Here is a 24,628-nt window from a genome sequence, read left to right as displayed (position 1 = left end):
CTGTGGCTCTTCGCCACTACATCATCATAGGGCCCCCTGCCTCTGGATCAATGGGGATATTTACTGCGCCTGTTTCAGGGAGCCTTTCACAGTAGGCAGGGCATTAAACAAACAGCCGACAGCCCCGTCCCAATGATGGCCTGTCTGTTCACACTGTGCCATGCCCAAATGTCACACATATTCACTTCAAACAGGTAGCTCACAAACACAAGTCAAGTGCAGATAAAACAACAACAACAACTAAAAAAAAAAAAAAAAAAAAAGGCCAAGCAATTTGCTCTGTGTGCTAAACAAAGAGGAAAGCTGCCACATTTCAGGAGAAATAGAAAGGCATCTTATGTTTGCTTTTAGATAATTAGCCTTGTAACCCACTTTAAAATTATACTTGTTAAAATCCTCTTAAATGGACACACCTCAAATAATTCCTTGTTTGCATTCCTCCAGTTGGTCATAAATGTTTTTTTTTTTTTGTTTTTTTGTTTTTTTACAGTAAAATGAAATTGCACTTCACATGTCGGACATTCCATTGTATTGTCTTACTGGATGGAAAAATAACAAAAGGAATTTTGGTTTTGTTATGGAAATAACAATCCTACAGTGTCACGGTTTATAACCTCATTTAACCCCATGTTGAGCTGGAAAGGCATCATAATTGAAATCACTTGAGGTGAAACAGCCCTTCTCCTCAGAGTATTTCTATGAAGCTGTAGCAACAGCCTATTGAATTATATTATAAATCTGGCAGGAATTACCACTTAAGAGTCTCAAACAACAGTCTTTGCATGCATGTATACTGGCTGTCTGCAAAATCTTTTGCTAAATGTGAGCGCATGAGCCCAGGAATGAGAAGAATGTACTTCGTTTCCACTCAAATATGAGACTAAATAAGTGCCTTCATAGAGAAAAACAGTCAGTATGAAATTTTTTCATTACTTGACAATTCCACTGACTAAGCTTTGCGTGATCAGCTGACAGTGCAATGTCAAACAATGGGCTTTCGAACGGCAGCGAGCATTACCGAATCAGCCTGAAGAGCTCCCGGGGGAAGACTTAACTCCGATTCATCACCATGAAAAGTAATATGTGTGTGAAAGTCAAGGGGAAAATAACACAAAAATAAACACTTATAGCTTGTTAATGAAAGCTGATGCAAGCTGGACTTTGACAGACCAATCATCACTGCAGCCGCAGAGGTTATTGTGCTGATTGGTTTACTGGTTTTACAGCAATATACTGTATGAAGACACTGCAAATGCATGTTTCTGTCAATATGCACCTAAAGTTTTGCTGCTGCAGAGCTGCACAAGTAAAAGAAACACATTTGTTTAAATTGACAGGACGGGTGACGACATTTTAACATCAGATAATGAGATTTGTTGATTTTGGACCAGCTTCAACTATTCTTATTTTACTTTATTTTTGCGTCTAAGAATGATTTACAGCCATGTTCTACAGAGTGACATGAAAATGAGTTTAAAGCTGTGATAATCTTTTACTCCATATCAGGATCAAGGCTATAGTCACATCTGCCAGTCAGATAAGCACCCAAAAAATCTCTTTTGTTCTCAGTGATTAAAGTTAGAATTAACTTTCATCATGCACCTGATGCAGCCGTACAGTGCTCGCAATAGGGATGTTTTTCCCCTGTGATCTCTAAGAATATCTGGCATGATGCTGTTTTGCCTTTTTTTGTACTGGAGAAAGCTACAATGGGAATTTATGTGGGGGTGTGTGATTGTGTGTGCATTCGCACACATGTGGAGCGTGAGTCAAGTGTACTGCACCAGGACGGCTGAATGCTGGGAGGATGCCACCACACACACACACACACACAGTCAGTCATGATGACTTTGCTGAATCCCACACAGCATACGGCACTCCCAGACTCTGTACAGTCTCACACAACTTATCTGCCGGTTGTCATCTTAGATATGAAGAAATGGTGTATTAGACATTAAAACTGATTTTTTTTTTAATCTGCTATTGTATTACACCGTAACACGGTTTATCATCTTTTTAATCATACATTTTACATGATCTTCCACCTAGCAAGTTTACAGTTAATTATGGGTAATATTATAAGATAAAAATTATGATCAAATATATTAAGTTATTTTCTAAGTTGTGGTAGTTTTATGTGGTAGATGTATTAAGGAATGCAGGGAAATTCACAGAGTGTAACCTCATCTGTGTATATCAGGGAGACAAATATCATTTTTAATTTAAGATATTATGTTATCATTTGTATTATTATGAATCATTATAACAGTTTTCTTTCCTTATGATTCATGATTCTGCCATTTTCACATACATTTACCGAACAGATTAGTGAATTTCCAAACTGTAAGAGCCATCTGTGTTGTCTGTGACTTTTTTTCTTTGTGCACGCGCACACACACTCATGCGTGCACACAAGTAATTATGAGATTCAAAATAAACAAAACAAAAAAAACATGAAAATGGGGAAAAAAGATTCACCAGTGGCAGAAAAACAAACACATTTTGATGGGACTTTTTAAGGGAGATTCCCCCAAGCCATTACATCTGAAAACTGTGTTTAAAATAGCAACATGTCCCAAAAGAGAATAATTATTTCTTTTCTGCAAATAGATGTGCAGTAACTGATTTGATTAAACAAAACTAGTTGATTTTTAAAGGCAAATAATATTTTCTTTCTTATTTTATGAATATAAGTGGGAATATTTGTAATATGTAATTTTTATTTACATAAAAATCCCTAATTTTGCTTTTGACATGTCAAAAATGGCTCAAACACAAAGTAAAGCACTGCTATCTCCCCTCACACTTGTCTTCTACCTCAGAGTATTGAAAATGTGCATGAATGGATTTAGAAAGGGGATCTAGATCAATTTAAATAACAATAGCAAAGACAATAAACAGTCTTTGTCATTTGCTTGATCATATGTATTTCAAATTTTAATTTATGGAAATAAAAGGGTGACAAAGAAAGGGCAATGTGATGCACATAAGGAAACCATTAAAACACACACCTGTTCTCTTTTTTTTTATTTAAGAAGATTTTGATTGAGTGATGAGTTTGCACTCTGACGAGTAGCACAGATGCAATAACAGAGAACCGACTCTGCAAATTGTAGGAGTGGTACGCTGACAACAATGAAAACAGCACGTGATAGATAGCTCAGTCAAAAGGTTAACGGTAACTCACAGACAAAACGTCTTGTTTTTAAAAAGTGCATTCACAAACATGACAAATACTCTCAACTCATGATGTCTATTTTATGTGATACAAAATATGCATACCTGTTTTAGATTTGTCTGTATTTCTATACATAGATATTTCTTCAAAAGGATCACTTCTGTTTTCTTTTTACAAAGGTTAAAAGCAGGGTTGTGTTCATAGCAGCTTCGGATATCTCTAGCCTCTTTACAATGTAATGAGATAACACATCGTCTCAACAGATATCCAAATAAAACCTACCATTTTTCTCTGTTGTTCAACTCAAACGACATATTGTCTTTATTGAAAGAGATATTCATCAGTGAAGCCTGCAGTTTAGAAAAAAAATGGATCAATAAAATGCTTGGGCCATTAAATATATTTTTGTATACCCGCTTTTTTGTCAATATCATAAATACTAAAGACACAGGACAATATTATAAGACAATGCTGGGAGACTAAATGTAAAGATTAAAATAGTTCAAACATTATTTTTTTCAAGTTTTCTAGTTCATGAGAAAAAAAATATCAAGCGAGCACAGAAACACTATACTTCAGTCTTTTCTTCAGTCTATCCATGGGCAATCATAAACAAGGTTTCCCAGGCAAAGGCAAGACTGTCTTTAAACAAACTCATGTTCTTTTCTGTTATAGTCCTGTCCAGATTAGATGCTTGCCCATAATAAATGAGGCAGGATCCTGGTTTTCAAAGAAATTTGTAAAAGCAGTCAAACATACTGATAAAAACCAATAAGTACCATGCAAATCTTGCAAGACGACATATTCTCAAACAAGAGACAAAGTATTCTTCGTATAGGTGAAATATCAAGTGAGGACGCAATGAGTGAAAGGCAAAGACCTCTAATCAATACTAAATACTATATTTCCAAAACCAAACAAAAAATATTTAATCTGTACATAATATAGTACGCATGAGTTCAGACTGGATCAGCAGTTTCTGTCCTTGTTGTCAGACTCTTAGTCTTTGCCAAATGCCTACCTTGAAATAATACAGAAAAGTCTTTTTAATTGATCCCAATCTCTTTGTTCTCCTCCATAAATCTGGAGAAGGGACGGCTGGCCCCGACCTCCAGACCAGCCTTCTCCATACCCGTCATGGGAGGGCTGCTGCCTGTGTGAACACGGTCCATTCCTCCAGGCATGGCTCCCAGCGAAGTGATTCCTGTACCACCGAGGCTGACGGGCAGCTGGGTGATGCCTCCATTCTGGATCACAGAGATCTCATTGTTTTTCATGGCCAGCCCATTGGTGATGGCGGCCGCGTACTGGTTCCAAAAACCAGGGTCGACGTTCATGGCCCGAGCCGCCAGATCCTTCTGGAACATCTCACTGAACTTCATGGCATCCCCGCCCAGCAGGGCCATGGGATTCTCTACGGACAGCCGCCGACCCCTTCGGGCTGGAGCATTGTTCCACATGTGTGTTCCCATGTGAACCTAAAATTAGCAAGACGATAAAAAGAGACATCATGAACATGCCATTGTAACTCACAAATACTACATCCAAACAAACACTGCAGGAATGGGAGTGGAAGGGAAAAGGCTAAAATGTTTAAATGTAAACACGATGTAATGTAAAGACAAAAAGGAAAAAAGACAAAAAAAAAGGAATATTAAACTGTGCCGTACCTTCAGATTGCCCTTTGTGGTGAAAGCCCTTCCACAAATGGAGCAGGCGAACGGTTTCTCCCCGGTGTGTGTCCGCTCGTGGATCTGCAGAGCACTGGCTGAAGAAAAATTCTTCCCACACGAATGGCAGTTGTGCTGCTTGGGAGTGCGGCGTGGAGGTGGGGGAGCCAACATGGGGTTGATGCTTTGGCTCATGGTGGTCTGGGGGGCTGCAGCAGGAACCTGGATGCCCACAGGCAGGTGAGAGTTGTCGCTCAGAGACACTGACTTGCCGTGTCCGTTCATCTCCATTTTGATCATGTTTGATGCGGTGCTGGCCAAATTAGGGGTGTTCAGCCCTGAAAAACAAAATGAGATGAAATAAGAAATTAGAATACACATGATGGTTTTTCAACAGGGAAACACAAATGGCTGCAAGGTAACTGCTTGATTTATTCTTTAGACTTGAAAATGTATAATTAACACTTCTCTGGCTATCATAATATCGTATTTTCCATTCATGTATATGAATGCATTACACTATGATACATGCATTTGTTTATATTGAGTAAATTATTTCTACTAATTGCCACATTAAATCTGTAAAATAAATTCATTCACTTTACATAATGCATTGATTGTGCACACACACCTCGATCCCTATTTAGAAACAGCATGTTGAAGTGGCTCTCCTCCTTGATAAAGTGCCTGCCATGTTGATTGGCAGTAAGGTCAAGGGCCCCGGTGCCTTCAGTAGCAGAAAGTGGAGATGGAGTCTCTGATTTTTCCGACTTCACCGTTGCCAAGCCCCCTGTATTGTTCTCATGGCCCTCCTCTGCTGTCATGGCACTGCTGTTGTTATTATTGTGGAGTGTGGCCGGGGACTTGGATCGCTGGCTCTCAGAGTGGCTGTGAGCTGGGGACAAATGCTGCATAGAGCCAGAGGACTCAGACAAAGCAGGGCTCCCCAGGCTTTGACCTTCAGCATCCCCCACCGCAGACAGTGAATCTGTGGTTAAGCAGTCGGTCTCTCCTCCGAAGCTGCTGCCGTTCTGCGTAGGCTTTTGACCAAACGACCGGGTCATGTTGGCAGTGGAGTCGATCATTTTCATCTGGTTCTCCATTGCGGCAATGCTGGACATGATGGAAGTTGGTGGGGAGCACCCGGGTGAATACGGTTTAGATGGGTCCATCTCCCCCTCTCTCAAGTCAGTTTCATCATCAATAGCCTGCTCCATTTCATCCAGAAGGTCGTCATCATAATTACTCATCGCATCTAAACTCTTCTCATCAAAGGAGAGATCTGTCTCCATGTCCTGCAGACTCTCAGGGACCGGGGTGTTGGGGATCTGCCCTCCCATGTGCATACGGATGTGCTGCTGCAGCACAACTGCATTGGTGAACTTTTTCTGACATATAGGGCAGGAGTGCTGGACCCGAAGTGGGGGTTTGGATCTGTGGACACCAAAATGTGTTTTCAGGTTTCCCTTTGTGGTGAATGCACGCCCACATATCTTGCATTTGAAAGGCCTCTCACCAGTATGGATACGGTAGTGCATCTTGAGAGCACTTTGGCAGCTGAGAACGCGATGACAGATGACACACTGGTTTGGGTCAGTCATCTTCTTGTCAATGTTTTCAACAAGCTGCTGCAACTTTGATGTCTCTGAGGTTTGCATAGAGTCTAGGAGGCCGCCAAATGGAAACTTGGCCTTAAACTGGTCCGAGAGCATGGGAAGGACAGGATGGGAGACAGGGTTAGAGCCAGAGTTGGGGCTACCAATGGGTTCAGTGACTTGGCCACTGCTGGACGGTGTGGTGGAGGTGACAGTGGTGGAAAGCAACACTTGAGTTACTGTACTTGTGGTAGTTGTGTTCTCTCCTGGCCTGGTAGAACAGCTCGGAGGCAGGAGAACACCCTCAGGTTTCAAGAGAGGAGGTGCGTCACTTCCTATTAGGCTAGGCCTTGGGGATGGTGAAGTAGTGGTCATGCCCGAGTCAGTGATGATATTAGGCGACAACGATGCACACTCGCTTGAGGGCGGCGATGGCCTCTGAGGGGACCTGTTGAGTGGCGTGAGGCTCGGCGATTCACCGAAACCTCCCATCATACTCGGCAGCGTGGGAGGCAGCTGGAGCCCAACTGAGGTGGGAACAGTGGGGAGGACAGGTTTGCTGTCGAGCCACGTGGTTACTGGTTTTTCTGGAGGCAAAGACATGCCATAGGGGATGCCTGAACTTGTGGGCACATTGTCCAGGTACTCTGGCACAGGGTATGGGTTCATCTGAATATGTGGGTATTTCTCTTTGTGCCTCTGGAAGTGGACTTTCAGATTCCCTTTGGTGGAGAAACGGTTGCCACATATGTTGCATTTGTAGGGCCTCTCTCCGGTGTGGGAACGCAGGTGGATCTGTAAGGCGCTGTCACTGCCAAACACCTTGGCGCAGAAACGACACTTATGCTTGAAGAAGGGGTCCTCGGAGCTGGGCTTAGTGTCAAACACAGACACATTCGGGGGCTTCCCCTTGCGGTGCTTCATCAGAGCAGAGAGGGGGTCAAGCGCGTTGGCTGTGGCTGCTATGCTGGCCAGAGGGTTGGGGAAGATAACGCTGCTGGATGAGCTGTGAGGTATCAGTGGTAGACTGGAGGCAGAGCTCAGGAGGCTACTGTGGCTGAGTGAGGGAGGGGTGGTGGAGTTCCTGGGAAGAGCTGAGCTGCTGCTAATGCCACCACCTCCTGTTACACTACTACTAGTGCTAATGTTGTTGTTCGTGACTGAGGATGAACAGGAGGGAATTAGAGATGACAATCCAGTACCACTGGGCTGTGAAAACACCGAGTTATTTGAGGATGTGTTCGGGATTGAAGAGTTAGGCTGCTGACTGCCACTTTGTGGTGTTTGAGACAGAGGCCCTTCTATTGCTGAGGTCAGGGGTGAAGAGCCTTGACCGTTGAGAGTGGCCGGCAACCTAACAGGCAGCTGATGGACAGGCGGGGTGATGAAGTTGTGTAGCTGAAGCTGACTAGCGACAGGGGGGACACAGGAGGAAACAGGCCCCTGGTTTCCAGCAGCATTGCTGTGATGGTGATTGAGAGCAGGCTGTGAGGCAGACTGTCTATTCATCAGAGCCACCTGACTGCGTATTTGTTCTATCAGCTGCAGCTGGTGAATCTGCTGCTGCTGGAGGGCCATCAGCTGGTCCAGGATCATGGGGATAGCCATGGTCGAGACCCCACTGCCTGCTGCCGCCCTTACACTCTGTGAAAATTGGGCAACTGCAACCCGGGTGCCATGCAGAGTCTCCAGGGTAACATTGGTGCTTGGCATGGCATAGCTTGCAACAGCGGAGGGGACGACATCATTGAGCTGAGGTAGGGAGCCGTCGGGCTCAGGGGATGTCATATCTCTGTCTTCAGGATCCATATTTTTTTCGGGAGACAGCTCCAGCTCCATCTGCTCGTCCTCCTTTTCTAGGACATTGACCCCATTTAGAATCGTTGTCTCTGGGACGTCATCCCCCTCACCAGCAGGACTGTGGTTGCCCTCCCTCGGGTCCTCGCTGTCAGCCTGCTCGCTCGGGCAGCTGGGTACAGGGGAGGGCTCTGTCGGATACTCCTGGGAGGGGTTAGGCGTGTCCTCATTGTCATTCACTATGAGCACCAGGGGGTTCTTGGTGCAGCTTGTTAAATGTTCACAGAAGTCTGACCACTTGAAGAACTCAGCGCAACACTTCTCACATACATGGGTCTCCTCGCTGCCGCTGCGGCTCTCGTTCCCGCTGTCGGCATCATCCAGCACTTCACCTCGGGCTGCAGGGAGGGGAGGGGTTCGGGGGTGGAGGAGAAGGAGCAAAAAAAAGAAGAAAGAATTAATGAATAAATAATCAATAAAGAATCCACACATATTTTGCAGAGCAGTGCAGCAAAGATTTAACCTTTGATTTTTTCTGTCTTTTAACATAACCAAAATCAATATTCTTTTTATTTTTTTACTCTGAACAAATTGCCCTAGTTCACCAATTCTCAAGACCCAGGTTTGTGCATTCGCACCCTCTCCATAGAGCCAGCTAATAATTTTCTTTGTGCAATCCATCAAATTATGAGGGCCTATCAATTGTGGATACTGCCGCTTAATGAAATTCCATAGAAACTATTGATTTCCAATGTTTCATACAATTCACAGCTGCCTCATCTGTTGGGTACAAATCAGGACTTTGATGGCCTCATTAGGATTCCCCTCTGCTATCAAGCCCAGTCATTTCCACCTGAATTCCAAATGTCTGGGCCTTTTCATTTAGCATTGCGAAGGTAATACTAGCCTTGAATCTAAGCAAGGGACTGGAATACCCTTTTGTAAAAGGTAAGGAAAAAAAGAAAAAAAAGTCAAATATAATGTATAGCCCCTATACATTTCATGCGCACCAAATAAGAACAAAAAGATAAATTGAGCCATTTCAATTGCGTACGAACAAAACATATGATTTCAGAAATGTTAGGAAATAAACATTCTCCTCAGTTAAGAAATCCAGTGCTACTCTCTCTCTCTCCCTCTTTTCTCCCCCTCTCCCATGCTCTCTGAAAAAAAGGAAAGACTCAACAAATTACATGCTAGTGCCATGGCAGCAAAGTCTCTGATTAGTTACACATGTTTAATCACAGTTGTAGGAAGCCACTTCCTCTTCCACATGCAACCATCAAGAGTCAAACAAGCAGACGCAAGCTCTGAACATGGACCTGATTCACACCTGATCAAAACCATGTAGAAACGGCCTCCCTTGTATGTTTATTTTTTGTGTTCGACCATAGTTATACTCTAGAAGTGTGTGTTTTTGTGTGTGCGTGTCTGTGTGTGTTGTTCATTATGAGAAGGAAGTGTGCTCAATCACCGCCACAGCATCCTGCACATACTTTATTTCAGAGCCTCCTGCTCAGTTTACACTCAAAGACCCAGCATATATCTGGTAATATAACTGTTTATCCACAAATTAAACTATTTTATATACACTTAACACTATAAAAAATGTTGGGACATTTTCATTGGCATTTACTGCAAATAAAGGTGATTTATTTCATAGTTACACTGAGAAAAAAAAGCTGCTATAAAACAAGGTTAAGTTGATAGTTGAGGTGAGTTTGTAATTCTTAAAAAGGGGCCCTTGGCTACTAAAAAAACAAAACACACACACACACACACACATGCTCACACACAAACTCTTGACTGAAACCTGAAAGATATTGTTTATGCAAATTTACTTCCTCTAAACATAAGGCCTGGAACTCACCTAATACGCTTGACCAACTTGAATGTAAAAGACAAAGTGAACACTCCTGCACATTATGCACCGCACATTTCCTTAACACTGAAGGCCTCACTGTGCTTTGTAAGTGAGTAATCGTGAGATTCATACAGCGCCTTCGCTCATTTCAAAGGTTAAATCGGAGCGAGCCATGGTGAAGCACACATGAAGCATTTGTGCCAATTACAGTGACTCATTAGAAAAGAAATTCATCACTCCTCCAAAGGGGGCAGGAGCTATCAGGGTCTGGTGTCTGTAACTTAATTAATTATCAGCAGAAAGGCTTTGGACAGCCTCCGTGTTCTACTCCTCACCGGGGGCAGGGCTGACGGAACAAGATATTATTTTATTTAATCATGTTCGTTGCCAGGACGAATTAGAGAAAACAGATTAAGTAATCAAGGGGTAAAATAAAACGTAAAATCCTGCACGTTATTTACTTTGCACTATCAGTGTCATCCCCCCCTCTGATTTCCCGGCCACAAGTCCGAAAACTCGCAAAACCAAATACTTGTTTTATATTTGCAATATTTCTATTAAACAGTATCACTAAAGAGCTCAAATGCAAAACAAACATGGGCAAGTGAAAAGGAGAAAGTGACTGGAAACGTCACAGACACGTGACAGCAGGCGAGAAATCTCCTTAGCCCAGCAGCGGACAGCAGGACTCATTTCCATAATTGAGGGTTGAAAGGTCAACACAAATGAGTAGGCATTGTGTTGAGCTGATTAGTTATTAGAATGGTATTACTGTCAATCTCTTTTATTCATTCATACAATTACAAGTGGGGGCCTTTGTATGCCTCTGACCTCACACACACACACACACACTCATGCACACAAACCTGCACGCACACACACTGCCACATTCTCTCTCTCTCTCTCTCTCTCTCTCTCTCTCTCTCTCTCTCTCACACACACACACACACATATGCAAACAGACATAACATTTACAAATAACAAAATGCCGCAGATACACACTTATTTTTCTTCCAATTATATGTATGTGTGTGTGTTTGCAGAGGCCTATCTTGTTACATTTACCATATGAAGAGCTATATATATTTGTTATTTTTCTGACTTAGAATTTTTTTAAATTGTGATTTAGCAAAATTCTAATTTAACAATGTTTTTCAATTTAGGTTTTTCAAAATAAAAGAAATCCTCTATTTGGTTGGAAAATGTCCTTCCCAATCTGACAATACACCTTGTAAGTACAATAAAATCTGGAATTGATTAATTATTAAAATAGGGACTCATTCAAAAATGATGAGTTTAATAAAATGAGTAAGATGTGGGAATAAGAATATTGCTACAATTAGTCATTATTATTCTTATTATATTAGAATTGCGAGTCACTGTAAAAGTGTGTGCATACATGTGAGCGTGTGTGTGCGCGCGCGTGCGTGTGTGTGTGTGTGGTAGGGGGTATTGATTTCCCTATAACATAAGAAAGGAAGCGGTGAAAAAAAAACCCAATCCGTTTTTCATTCTTTGAGGAGTCTTCATTTACTCAGATGCAAATATTAAGCTGAACGTAGTCAATAGGGGAATTGTAGACATTGAATCTGTGTGTCCGCTATCTTGCTCAGCAATCTTTGGCATGCTAACTGAAACCACTAATCTGACATATTATATCAGATGAGGTATTCATGCTTTCCACTGATTCTGTGAAAGCCACAGAGCCGGGCATTGAGCGGAGCATTAGGCAATTACAAATTCTCCCATTCTTAACAATTTCCAGATTCACTTAATGAATACACACATACACACACACACACACACACACACACACAGCGAGAGATAGATAGAGAGACACTGACCCTGGTAACATTCAGCCTATGTTAAGGATAAAGTCATTGCTGTCTTATATAAAAAAAGAGTGGTATATCCTATTTTATCCTATCCTATTTTAACAACTTGCAGCGTAAACCCTGTTCATGAACTGTGATATTATGAAGTTCTCCCCACAGAGCGTCTGCATTTACAGCCCTCCTACACCCGCCCCACCTTCTGCCCTTTAAAATGCATTCTTCCCAGGCATCTGAGGATAGCTTAGGACCCTTAAAGAGAGATGCATCACTGTAGGTCCAGCCCAAGTTGGGAGGGGAGGGCAAAAAAAAAAGAAAAAGAAAAAGGAGGAGGCCTGCTGGGTTAAACAATGTTGGAATTCTTGTGCCAATTACTTTTTTCCATTCTGTTCTTTTAACGTTCCTCCAGCTTTCTAATCTCCAGAGAAGAAACAATTATTACACTAATCCATTATTACATTATTTATGTATTGTATAGAGAAATGTTAGAACTGTGCGTCCTCTGGTGTTTTTCATTTTGTATTTTTTTTCTGTCAGCAGAACATTAATCTAGACAATAAAGAACATATGGATGACTTTTTACACTTTTTTAAAAATTAATAAATCTATATCACAACATATCATTACTTTAACATAACATGACATAGTTCAAATATAGCATTAATACCGCTGTTTTCCCCACTACTCATGGAGGTGTATTAATTGCCTATATATCTAAATCCTGCAAAAAAAGATATTTACTATGTCTCTACTGTTGCACAGTCCCTGAACTGTCCTGTCTGTGTGGCTCTAAACACATAAAACATCTCCTCGAATCATCCAACACATCCTCAGACCTGCACAGTCTCGAGCGCGGTCAGCACAGCTCTGTGTGAATGTGTGTGCGCGCGCACGTGCGAGTGTGTGTGTGTCATCGGCCTGGTCAGTCCCACTGCAGAATGGTACAGTCATATCTGCACTAACAGAGAGGCCTTTGTCATTGCCTGCAGATGTGGAGCAGCCAAAACATTAACGATTTGTTTGTGTAAGCATTTGCAATACAGTATTCAATGACGGCACTCTGTCCAGATGACTGTGTCACCCGTCAAGATGGCTCTCTGCCCCCGGATTCACAAAGGGCTCGGGATGAGGGGGAGGCTTCAGGATCTAATGGACACTCATGCTCAGCAGGCCAGAGGAGCGTCTCGTCTTTTTACATTAAGGTTTCAGCTTCACTTGCTCTAAAAAAAATGTACAATTCATTTAGCTTTTTTACACTTCACATGGCCAGATCTCAGCTGTCATAATGATGCTGCTTCCTCAACCCATCAGAGCTAAAATCACCAAAACAAACACAAACCAAATCATGAGAATCCACCGAAGACAAAATTTACACTCTTCACTTGATGGCTTGTTAGCTTTCTCCTAAATCCCCCAAAGTCTGCACACGTCTATCTAACATTAAATAGACCCCTACCCTACCCCACCTCTCTCTCTCTCTCTCCTGTCTGGGCCCTTCCTCTCCATCAGGATCTTACTTGTTCATGTGTGTTTTCTGCCCTGAGTAGTAATTAAGACACAGTCATATTTTCGAGAGTCTCCTCGAAGACATCTTTGGCACGACTATGTGGGTGGTCCACAGGCCTGCACCCAATGGTGAGAGGGGATTAAAACAAAAGCCAAACAAAGCCCCACTGCAGGGGAAGTGGGCAACAACCGTGTCGTCACTGTCAGCAGGGATTTACTCACAATATTATTCTTTGCAGCCTGCAACTCTGTGCATTCTTGCCTTAAACTCTATCTCGTGGATAAAGGGAAAAATTTGTAATTAACTGACTACATCTGTGAGTAAAGCATCACGAATGACAACCGAAACCACATTTGTCCACCTGTTCTCTGAAAGCAGGAACGACACATCTTTTCCTGAGATGTTCCATCTGAATATTCACTGTGGCGATCAATAATATTGGAAAAAAATATCCATCTTTTGGTTGAATTTGATCCTGTACATCTCTCAGGTGGGACCCCCTGAGATATAAAATCACCGAAATAGCAGCACACACAGGAGTGTTTATGTACAGTGTGCGTGCCACGGCCCACCGTATACGTTCCCCCCACCCCCCACGCACACATTCAAAGACAAACTGGATGCCACCGGTCACACTTTCTAGGACAGGAGTGAGCTGCTGTGCTGCCAAGGTCAATGGCACGCATGTTCCAACTGTACAAGGTGCTTGACATCTAGCGGCAGGACCTGGCTGGCCGGTGCTAGACAAAGGTTAAGTCAGCAGGCTTTATAAAAGCACTCCTAAGCAGACCCCCCCCCACCACCACCAACACTTCCCCTCCTCCTTTCCCTGTCCCAACACACACATAGTACACCCAACCCCCCATTCCCCCAGGGGGCAAGTGTCCAGCAGGCCTGAGGGGGACATGATTTGCCAAACAAGGGCTTGTTGGCACTTGATTTTATTTTTTTCATTTTTTTTTTTTTTCCTAAGAGCTGCATCACAGTAAAGATGCACAGTGAGCTGTATTGGACATAAGCGAAAAAGTCACAATATATTTATATATTTTGAAGGTCAGATGATATTGAAGATTTGGAAAAAACTGAACACACAAGGGGAAGTTTGTACCTAATGGATGTTTTCTTAGTTGATGGCTATTTACGTGAAATGCGCTACAGACACAGAGTGTGTGTCCTTGAGCACAATTTCACTTGAATGCCTGACTTTCTCCCCAGCACTCACCCAACATATATAGATTTTAAGTCTGACTCGAGAAGTAGCCGATGACTGGAACTTCTGAATTCCTTTGACATTCTATGCAACGATATGTCAAGGCCAGCGATCAATAGTGTCGTCAGGAGCTGCACCAGCGAAGAATCTGATCATTGCTGCAATGATACACTAACAGGCTGACATTTGTAGCTGAGTGTGTCTACGGTAGCTTTGGATGAGACATGGTATTATTAGGTTTATTTAAGTGTGTGTAGGCTCATTGTGCATGGCCAAAGGCTTGGGATTGTTTCACTGCAGCGTCTGTCCTGAAAACAACAAGCCAGTATAAAGTGCTCCATCCGAGGATCAGGCAAGAACATTCCACGGCCACTTCCACTCTCTGGCACAACAGCACAGACTCTATAGGTTACACACTACACAGTGTAAACGTGCTATCCCAAAACTATAAACACACCTCTATCCAAGTGGGGAATCCAGGTTAGGTTTCCTTTCAAAACTACACCGACATCCAACCTTGATTGATCAGCCTTTCGGTGCTCAAATTATTCATATTACTGTTTTTGAAATTCTTCGTAACTCGTCCAAATAGACTGGAAGATTTTACTGCAGGGGAAAAATCAAGCTCTCTTTTCATTCCACGATCCTACAGGAGAGCAACCTGATGGATGTTTTTTCGTATCTCTGTGCTAAGTCTGAGGAAGAGTTGTCTCAACAATGAGGCAGAGCCATTGTTTGTGTTCGAATGTTCGAATTACCTGGAAATGACCAAAACAAAAAACAATAAAAAACAAAAAAAATGTAAAAAAAAATCCGCAGTGTGTAAATTGCACACAAAAAAGAGCCAAGTGTGTGAATCCTACATCACAGCCAACATTTCCCCATGCAAAGAGAGCTGCTCCCCAGAGATTACATCATGCATTTCTATTCTAAAGAAGCTCTGTAAAGTGTGTGTGTGGGTGTGTTGGTCAACATGGGTCAAGCTCAGAAAGGTATTAATAATAGCAGTGATTTGTTGGATACACAAAAAGAGGCACGTCACACTAATTTAGCAAAACCAAATTAAAGCACACATTCTTATCTCAAGAATAAATTACTGATGGCTGTAATAATTGCACAAAATTCCTTAATTTAATCTTGATGTATTGTCACATATTAAACGCGATTTCTCCGCATTTAAAATAAGAAAAGTAAAAAAATAAAAAATAAAATAAAAATCATTTAAAACAAAGATTGCTGCACTGGAATGTGAGGAAAACAACATCCCCACAGTTGTCACGTTATTCCCAATTCCTCCAACACTTCACCTTGCTTCACATCTGACCGTAGCTCCATAATGATCGTTTTATTGCGGAAAAGTCTGAGTACAGAATAAAAAGATGAATGAGCCCTCTCTCTCACTCTCTCTCCTTTTTTTTGTTTTTTTGATTTCCACATGGCCAGGACTGGGCTGTGTCAACCGATCTTGTCGACATTGTGAGCAAAAGGGAACAAATCAAGTGTGCTAAATTTATGTGAGGGGGGTAAACAAAAAACATTTCCATGACAAAACGAGGCTTCGACCTGCAACACAATCCGCGTCTTGCTCCTCGGTGAGAGAACAGACAAGCGCAGAGGGACAAAAGACACTGAGGCAAAGTCACAATCTAAAATCAAAAAGTGAGCGCTTTTTAATTTATTCTAATTTTTTTTATCGTTAAAAAATAAACACCAGCTGCGAGATTTACCTTTACAGCTGTAAAAGAGAATGCCACATATTTCCAAACCTATCAAAATGATGTGTGTGTGTGACGTGTGTATGTGTGTGTGTGTTTATGTGTGTGTGCATGTTTTATCTTGCGCGCATCAACACACTAAGTCAAGATTTCCAACACGTATTTAAGAACACAGCTCCTCGTAGCAAGGTATTAAAACAATTCTATTTTGAAACAGGCCTTTAAAAAAAGGCCTCAAGCAGATAATATAAATGTAAAGTGTTGTAAATGGTTATTTGCATTAGGTGCATTCATTCTAAAAGTCACCTATCAGCTAATAGGGGATAATAGGATGCAGGGTGTGGGGACGCAGGTTAAACGAGCTGTTTTTTTGTTTTTTTTTTAAGGAATAAAACAAACACTTCACACTGAAACTGTTCACTTCCCTGACGATAGAGGGGAGACTTTTAACTTCAAGGTAGCGTAATTTGCAAATGATTTGCATCTATATATAAGAAATTAAATCTTATCGACGACTCAAGAATAATCCAGGGGAATCCACACGACTTTTCATGGTGAGGGTCAAACTTAAAGAAGAGAAGTTAAATCTGTGCTGAGGCAAAAGTGAAGTGAGGAAAAGGAGCAGCGGTGTGTGCAGCAGCGGCTGCGAGGTGGGGGGAAGTTGTCTGTTGTCTGAAAGAAGACCTGGATAAAGGTGGGAACCTCAGCTGATCAAATCCAACTCACCGTGCTCGGAGATCACCCCGGCTAGAGCGGGATCCTCGTCCGACTTGAGGTGCTGCGGCTTGGCTTGCTTGCGTCGGGACATGCTGCTGGCGTCAGTGCTGGCGATGCTGCTGCTTTTGCGCTCCGAGATGTGTCTGCGTTTTGCAGATACATCAGCGAAGAGCGAAATGAATCAACACACACAAAAAGTTCGCAAACAGTCTGGTAGCAGTCAGAGAGAGGGGGGTGTAGAAAGAAGAAAAAAAAAAGTGAAATTAGCCGGTGGTGCTGCTGCTGCCTCTGCTGTTGCTGTGCGTTGGATTGCGCATGTCGGTATAATAATTATGATAGTGAATAATGCCTCGCGATTAATGGCACCGTGTGAAGGTGGGGAGGATTGGCTGGAGTCCAGCGGACGCGCATTGGATATGGTAATGAGGGACGGACTAAGCAATTAGCCGCTTCACTCTCAGACTTTATCCGTCTCTTTTCTCTTTACTATCCAGCCTCCCCCCAACAACACAACACAACACACCAAATCTCTTGTTATGCCCAGCTCACGGGGGGGTCTTCAACAGGGAACGTCAGACTCTTGCCTGCCCCCCCCGCCACCACCGCCACCACCAACACCAACACCACCACCACTCCTCCTCCTGTCACGAAGCGCACTCACTCTCAAGTGCTGTGGATTCACCGCCGCGTTTCTTCACCAAGTCTCTGTAATCTTCATCCCTCTGACCTTTATGATCCCACTTCTGCTTCAGAACTTCAGAAAGCGTCTTCTCATAAAGTCTTATCTCGAGATCCCGGTGCTCAGTTCTCGCACTTTCTCTCTCGGTAACTTTTTTTTCCTTCTTCTTCTTCTTCTGAGTGTGTATATGTGTGTGTATGAGAGAGAGGGAGAGAACACGCACCTCCTCCTGACTTGGACTCAAATGAAGCGATGTTTACAGTCGCTGTGGTGTTGCAGGGCTTTGATGGACATACGCGCGGACACCGGCGTGCAGAAAAAAAAGTAGACGGGGACGAGTAAAGTTCTTGACAAAAGCAAAAAAGTGTTACCAGTTTTTTTTCCTTTTCTAATGGCGCAGCTCCGCTCTCCAAACTTTGACGCGCGTCTTCCGAGAAAGCGGTGCCACGGTTGAGCAGCAGCAGTCCTCCTCTCCGCAACAAACAGGACCGTCAATGTGATCAAAAACTCATCTGTCCCGTAAAAGAAAAGTCGCTTCAGTGTCTCTGATCGCGATGAACTTCTCCACCTCTCGCCGTGTTTTTAGCTCCCGGTTGCGCTTTCGCCTCGGTGCGCTTCCCCTCTATAAAAAAAGTCTCTTTTTCTCTTTGGATATTTGGTGGCCAAACACTCAAACGCCGCTTGTTTGTTTGTTTGCTTGTTTGTTTTTTTCCAAAGCGAAGCCTCAGACGGTGTCTTCCCTTCCCTCGACTCGCGGGTTCTTCTCATCGAAGCCAACTTTGAAGTTATCTAGTGGCAGCCTGCTATAGCAGCGTCGGTCTCTCGGCGTTGGGCATGGCTCCGTGTGTGTGTGGGGACTGCGCTGTGTGTGAGTTAACCCCCAAGCAGAGGTTCAGCCCATTGCTTTCAGCCACCACTAGGATGTACCACCACGTTACTGTTCAATGGATCGTCCTCAGACTCCAGTGAACACCCAGATTTGACCTCCCATCATATAATATCTCACAGCTCTTGGCAGCCCGCCGCCTGTGAGGGACAGTCTGTTATATTAACCTCACACAGTAATTCTTTATGAGCGCGTTACACGGTAGGATTTCACAGCAACACCTCATCTTTATTTTAACTTTATCTCCAGTTCGTGAACATTTCACGCACGGTGCCAAACGCTGGAAACGCGTTTTGTCCTCAAACAAATAGCCTAATGCAGCGAATAGGTACATAATAATAATAATTTAAAAACAATTATAGTTTATATCGTCCTGTAAGATCCCATGGCCTTTTTTAACACATCACATAAATATTATATAAAAAATAATTTTAAATACTTTGTAAGATTATTCCCCCACATTAAAAGTAAAAGGGGACAAAAGACGTTGCGCACTGATGGCAGCTCATTGTGGCGCTGAATAAACACATTAACCCTTTAGATTGCAAACTGTTATTTGCATTAAAATGTGTGGATGCGTGAGGTCACAGGATGGTGGGGGAAAGGATTGGAGGGATTAAGAGGTGCCACGTAAATAAGAGGGAACATCCTACGTTATCCTTATTGACAAACATGGTTTAGGTGTAGGCTATTTTCTTCATTTATATTATTTATCTTTAAAAACTTAATATTTTTTTAAAAAGCGTATCACGGAATTGGTTGTAATATCCTATTATGTTATTTAAAAAAAAAAACTAATGCTGGAAATATTGCGCCACAGATAAAGTGTTTGTTTTAGTTCCAAAGCGTAAAATCAGTGATTTCTAAATAAGATAGAAACAATTTCACTGTAGTGATGGATGCTTGGATTTTTTTTTTCAGTTGGGGGGAGGCAGCCCCCCCACCCCCTCTCCCTCTTGTCTGTTTGACTTGTCTATTCCCCTGTGTCCACCTCATATGACAGACAAATCCGTTGACAACAAGGTCGTCCTGTGAGCAAACTTTCTTCCCCCCCCCTCCTTCTTCCTCTTCTCCCTCTCCCTCCATCATCCCCTTAGAAGTTATGTCCAAAAGGATGTTATTATCTGGTATTAATAGATGCAGCCCCAGGAAGACAAAATCAGCTATTGATAATTGCAAGGAGTATACGGCAGCTACTGTATCGATCGGCGTGTCCTCCACTCCCCTGGAACCGAGAGATAAGGAGACACACTCTTTAGAGCAATATAATTTCTTTTGACCTATCTGCTTGCTACAGACTTATGATGAATAGCCAGAGTGGCTGAAGTCCTTTATCACCAAAGTTACCCCCTTGATATAATATTGATTCTTTATAACTAGCTCGCCACACAAAAATCAAACTGTCCACTTGGCCATCATCATCATCAATATCATCACAAAGGCGGAGGAATGAAGATCCCTGCGCCTTTAAAGGCGAGCCTTTACAATCTCCTCTGTAGGCCTAATCTTTATTTTGCTGATGATGAAAGGAGAGGGGAAACGAGGCAAGGTGCCATTTAAGACGAGGTGCCATTTAATCCGGTATACACCACACACACACATACAGAGAGAGAGAGAGAGAGAGACAGACAGAGAGAGAGGGAGATAGAAAGATAGAGAGAGAGAGGAAGATCCAGTGAGATCAGGATTACCAAACAGCTTGGATTTGTGGGAAAATAATTAATTTGTTGTAATTTTTGTGTTTGATTGACAGGAATCAAAGGTTTTCTGTCTGAATTTAGGCTGAGTTCAACCTGCGACGTTGCCTCCACACACCAGGTCATTTCCTATGACTGACAACAGAGGAGAAAAAAAACGAGGTGTGAAACTGTGGAGCTATTAAAATGACTATTAATTTGTAAAAAGCCAAATGTCACATAACACTAGATTAACAGTTGTTTGATTGAATGGAAGTGGAAAAGTAAAAAAAAAAAAAAAAAAGGAAGAAGAAGAAGAAAGGCATGTTTGTTTTATGATACAGCTGGTGCCGGATGCGCCTCAGAGGTATCTTTTAACCTTAAAGGACGGGCGGTTTTGCTGCATAGCTGGAGCCCCACAGAGGCTATTACAACGGGGCCACTCTCTATTCACCGAGAGAGGGGAGAGCACTGCTGCTGGTGGAAGAGGGGGAGGAAAAGGGGGAGGAGGAGGGGGGGGGTGCCAGGGGATAGAGGGAGGAAGGAAGGAAGGAGGGTGGGAGAGGAGAGGAGAGGAGAGGAGGGAGAGAAGAAACCAACGTATAATCACCCAAACAACCATTTTTACCCATTTTACCCCCTCTGGATCTGTGTCGCAAGGTAAGAAAAAAAAAAGGCTACTTGGCTTGTGTTGTGGCCCTCTCTGCTGCATCAACTGCTCCGGCTTGACTTGTGTAAGAACTCCTCTCTCACACTCTGCAGTCTGCCGTGAGCTTATCTGTCTTTCACTGCGGACACGGTGGAGGGAGGCCGGACCGCCAGGAAGACACCAAGAGGTAAATGACTCGCTCGCAGTGAGAAATGACTCTAATCTTTGTGTCGCTGTGTGTCAGCCTTCAACTTTCTTTCCTCCCCTCCATCTCATATCTTTATACAAAGAGGACGCGGACGAGGCTGTTTTCATATGAGCTGTCTGGGTTGTAAAAAGCCATTTGATTTGACCGCTGAGGTAGCGCAGTCTGAAATATTGCGTCCCGTGCGTCAGTGTCCAATCAGACGTCTTTGCGCCGCCGCAACTGGTGCCAATACGCATTTACACACACCGCAGGCTACTGTAGCAGCCTATGGCAGCCTATGGCATACCGCTGAGGGGTTGATATGCACCAATCAGAGGCGAGATGGAACTTTTTTTTTCTGCTATTGGAGTCATTGTTCTCACAATATTTCTATGGGCATAGTGAGATTGTAAAACCCATTACTGGATTACTCGCTTACTTATTAGCATTATTTTACATCTTAAAGCCACAAACTGTGTCTGCTGCAACACTGTTACCTTTTCATTAAGTTATATTAAGATAGATATCACTTTTCATTTGAGACTTGAGAGCATTTTGGTCAAATCTTTAGTGACCTATTTACACACAAATTAGATTTTCTTTTTCTTTTTTTATAGCACCATAATAGTAGTTGAATTTCATGGTGACTTAAAAAAGCAATGCATTGTTTTATGCTGTGATAATGAACTGTTATCGTATATCTATGTTAATATCTGTGACTTTGAGGATTTGTCTTCATGTCACATTGAATTGTTGTTATGAATTATTATTATTTATTTATTTTTATAAAAATGACAGTGGGATGGTTTAGGCTATTTGTTAAGGACTGTGTCTTCAAGCTCATTTAAGTGCCGTAAAGTTGTTGTTTTTCTATTATTATTATCCTGTTTGATAATATTTCTGCACAATCTTCTGGTGGAGCTGGAGTTTTGATACAGAAAAATATAGTCTCCTGAAATTTGATCTCTAGCATTATTGAGACGAGGTTGGCCTGTGCTCATATTTAAGTGTTGATAGAGGAGGAGGAGGAAGCCGCTCAAAGTGTGTGTAGTATTAAACACTGAGTGAAACTACAACAGCTGCTTGTCTGAATGACATGATGTAAGAGTGGCTTTTTGTTTTTTTAGACATGTTTTCCAGCTTTGCTCCACACTACACATCCATTAGTTGGATATGTAAAACACTCACACCCACACATACACTCACACACATGCACACACAATTTGATACATAATCGTGGACATCATGCATAAATAATGACTATTGTAGCTGGGACTCCACTAAGTGGCAACTGGCTGTGATCCTGCCCTGAAAGTGGAGTGTTTCACTCTCACATTTATCACAGAGTCAGAGATTAGGAGGCGTTTGACTCCGTCTGATCCGGGAACTGTTTTTACATCAGACGTCAGTGAACTCAACCATAAATTTTCAGTTATCATATCATGACCTGCTTATCTCGTTCCAAATGAGGCGGTCTGAGATAAAATGTGACAGGCACCTCGTACCTGAGATGAGTGAAATTTGATCTGACTGGTCCAATCTGGCTTAATTGAAATGAATTGAATCAACCCATTTCTTCTGCTACTGTAATTAAATTAGTAGCTGGGGTGTAATTGGACATCGAGTTGGCACTCGAGAGGAGATGAAAAAATGCTCATTGCTGCCACCAAAGGACTATGTGTCAAATTCAGTGTGAAAGGCAGTGCACCAAATGCTGGCTGACACACTGACAAGGCTGCTGCTTCGCTGGGAGACTCTACAAACAAAACTAACTCCCATTATCCGCCCCGCTGAAACGCTGTCTTATGAAAGGAAATAAGTGGAGATGCGATTTCAGTCAATCTGATGTACAGTGAGTCAAGATATTCACTTTGGTTATTTTTTTTCACTGTGCAAGATGAAACCACCTTAAAGCTGTTTTAGCACTGGCAAAGAAAATCATAAATGTAACAAAGAATTAATTCATAAAATCAGACGTTTAAACACAGGTGAATTAAAAACGCTCTTGACATCAGTGCTGCGTAACTTCTGATATTCAGTAAAAGCCCAGCACTCACAGACTAACACACAGACCTAACCCTCCTTGATAGAGATATATGTAAGAACATTATTACATTTTGACATAGGCCCTTGAATCAAATACCTCACGTACTGTATCAACTTGGCCCACCACAAAGGAAGGGAAGAGGTTTTACTACTCCAAGGCCTTGGTCATCTGTGGCTCTAATGCCATTTCCAAGAACAATGAGCAGAAAAGGGCTAAAGCTGCACTGATGACACTTAATCTCATTGGAATTCCTTGTCAGGTTTGACCTTGGAAAGATATTAGCCACTCGACAAGTGACTGTGTGTGTGTGTGTGTGTGTGTGTGTGTGTGTGTGTGTGTGTGTGTGTGTGTGTGTGTGTGTGTGTGTGTGTGTGTGTGTGTGTGTGTGTGTGTGTGTGTGTGTGTGCTGGCGAGGGGAGGGGTGCCTATATGTCTCTAGCTGCAGTTAGGTGATTTTTACTTCCTCTTTTTATGTGTAAGTCGCTCTATGCTGCATAATGAGCCTGGGCGGCAAAAGCAGAAAAAAGAGCAATTTTAGGTTTGTAACTGTGCTGTGATCTTGTATGTGTTTGTATCACAGATGTGTAGCACTCCTGATACGTTGCATGCGAGGGAGCGAGAGACTACAGTATGCATGTGCTCGATAGCAACCAGCAACCAGACCAGTGGGCTGCAGGGATCTGTGGCCCAGTGATATGTGTGCCACAGTGTCTGCTCAATAGAAGCCTTTGAATTTTTAAACAGCATCAGTTACTTCATATTGTCATTGTTTTGGCACCATTTGCCTTGCTTAATCCTGGTAAGTGCATATCTACGCTGTCTTGCTGACAGTGTCGGAGGCGTGCGGGTGTGTGCGTGTCAAGAGAGGGGACGTAGATGGACTGTGTGTGTTGCATCACGACTCAAAGCTCTTGAAAGATATCGCACTGGTAAATGTATGTTAAGCAGCTACCGTTGCATGTCCTTTGTAGTGATTAGACTGCCATTAGAAGTGAGTGTGTGTGTGTGCAAACAGAGGGACATAGTTTACTGCCTGTGCAAGTGTGTGAGTGTGACGCCACATAAAATGAGAGAAAAACAAAACATTAAGAGGATGATATTCGGTGTTCGCAATGTCCCTCAGACATTTAAAGCCGGCCAAGTCTGCAGCAAGGTCAGAAATGTGTGTTTTTGTGGTGTTAGCCTCTGAAATGACTCCCTGCTCTCGGTCCACGCTGGACCATCTTCGGTTTGATCTCACTGAAACAGTGCGTACAATATGAACAAGGTCAGGGCGATGGTAAAAGACTATAGAGGAGTCAAACTGATACCTGTCGTTGGGATGCAGTGTTGAGATTGAGATGGTGTAAAAACAGAATTGTGTTGTCTCTAAATGAAACAAGAGAAATTCTGAGTTTTGCTGGGGAGTTAATAACAGAA

At 42.7% G+C, this 24,628-nt stretch overlaps 1 protein-coding gene across 2 annotated transcripts; it reads right to left on the bottom strand.

Annotated features, from left to right (window-relative positions):
* Nucleotides 1-4,224: 4,224 nt before the first annotated feature.
* sall3a (spalt-like transcription factor 3a) lies at nucleotides 4,225-17,176 on the bottom strand (the record flags this gene model as incomplete). 2 transcript variants are annotated; one of them, XM_083990535.1, is made up of 4 exons in its annotated part: nucleotides 4,225-4,656; nucleotides 4,849-5,186; nucleotides 5,480-8,638; nucleotides 17,095-17,176. In XM_083990535.1, the coding sequence occupies 4 exons, from the start codon at nucleotides 17,174-17,176 to the stop codon at nucleotides 4,225-4,227; spliced, it is 4,011 nt and encodes a 1,336-aa protein (XP_083846661.1). The 2 variants fall into 2 exon arrangements, with proteins under 2 accessions (XP_083846661.1, XP_083846660.1); XM_083990534.1 differs by lacking the exon at nucleotides 17,095-17,176 and having other exon boundaries at nucleotides 5,480-8,732.
* Nucleotides 17,177-24,628: the final 7,452 nt, after the last annotated feature.

Source organism: Trachurus trachurus (genome assembly GCF_905171665.1).
Source record: "Trachurus trachurus genome assembly, chromosome: 16".
In the NCBI taxonomy this organism is placed as follows: domain Eukaryota; kingdom Metazoa; phylum Chordata; class Actinopteri; order Carangiformes; family Carangidae; genus Trachurus; species Trachurus trachurus.
Note: the sequence above shows the minus strand (reverse complement) of the source record. Positions and strands in the feature narration are given on the sequence as shown.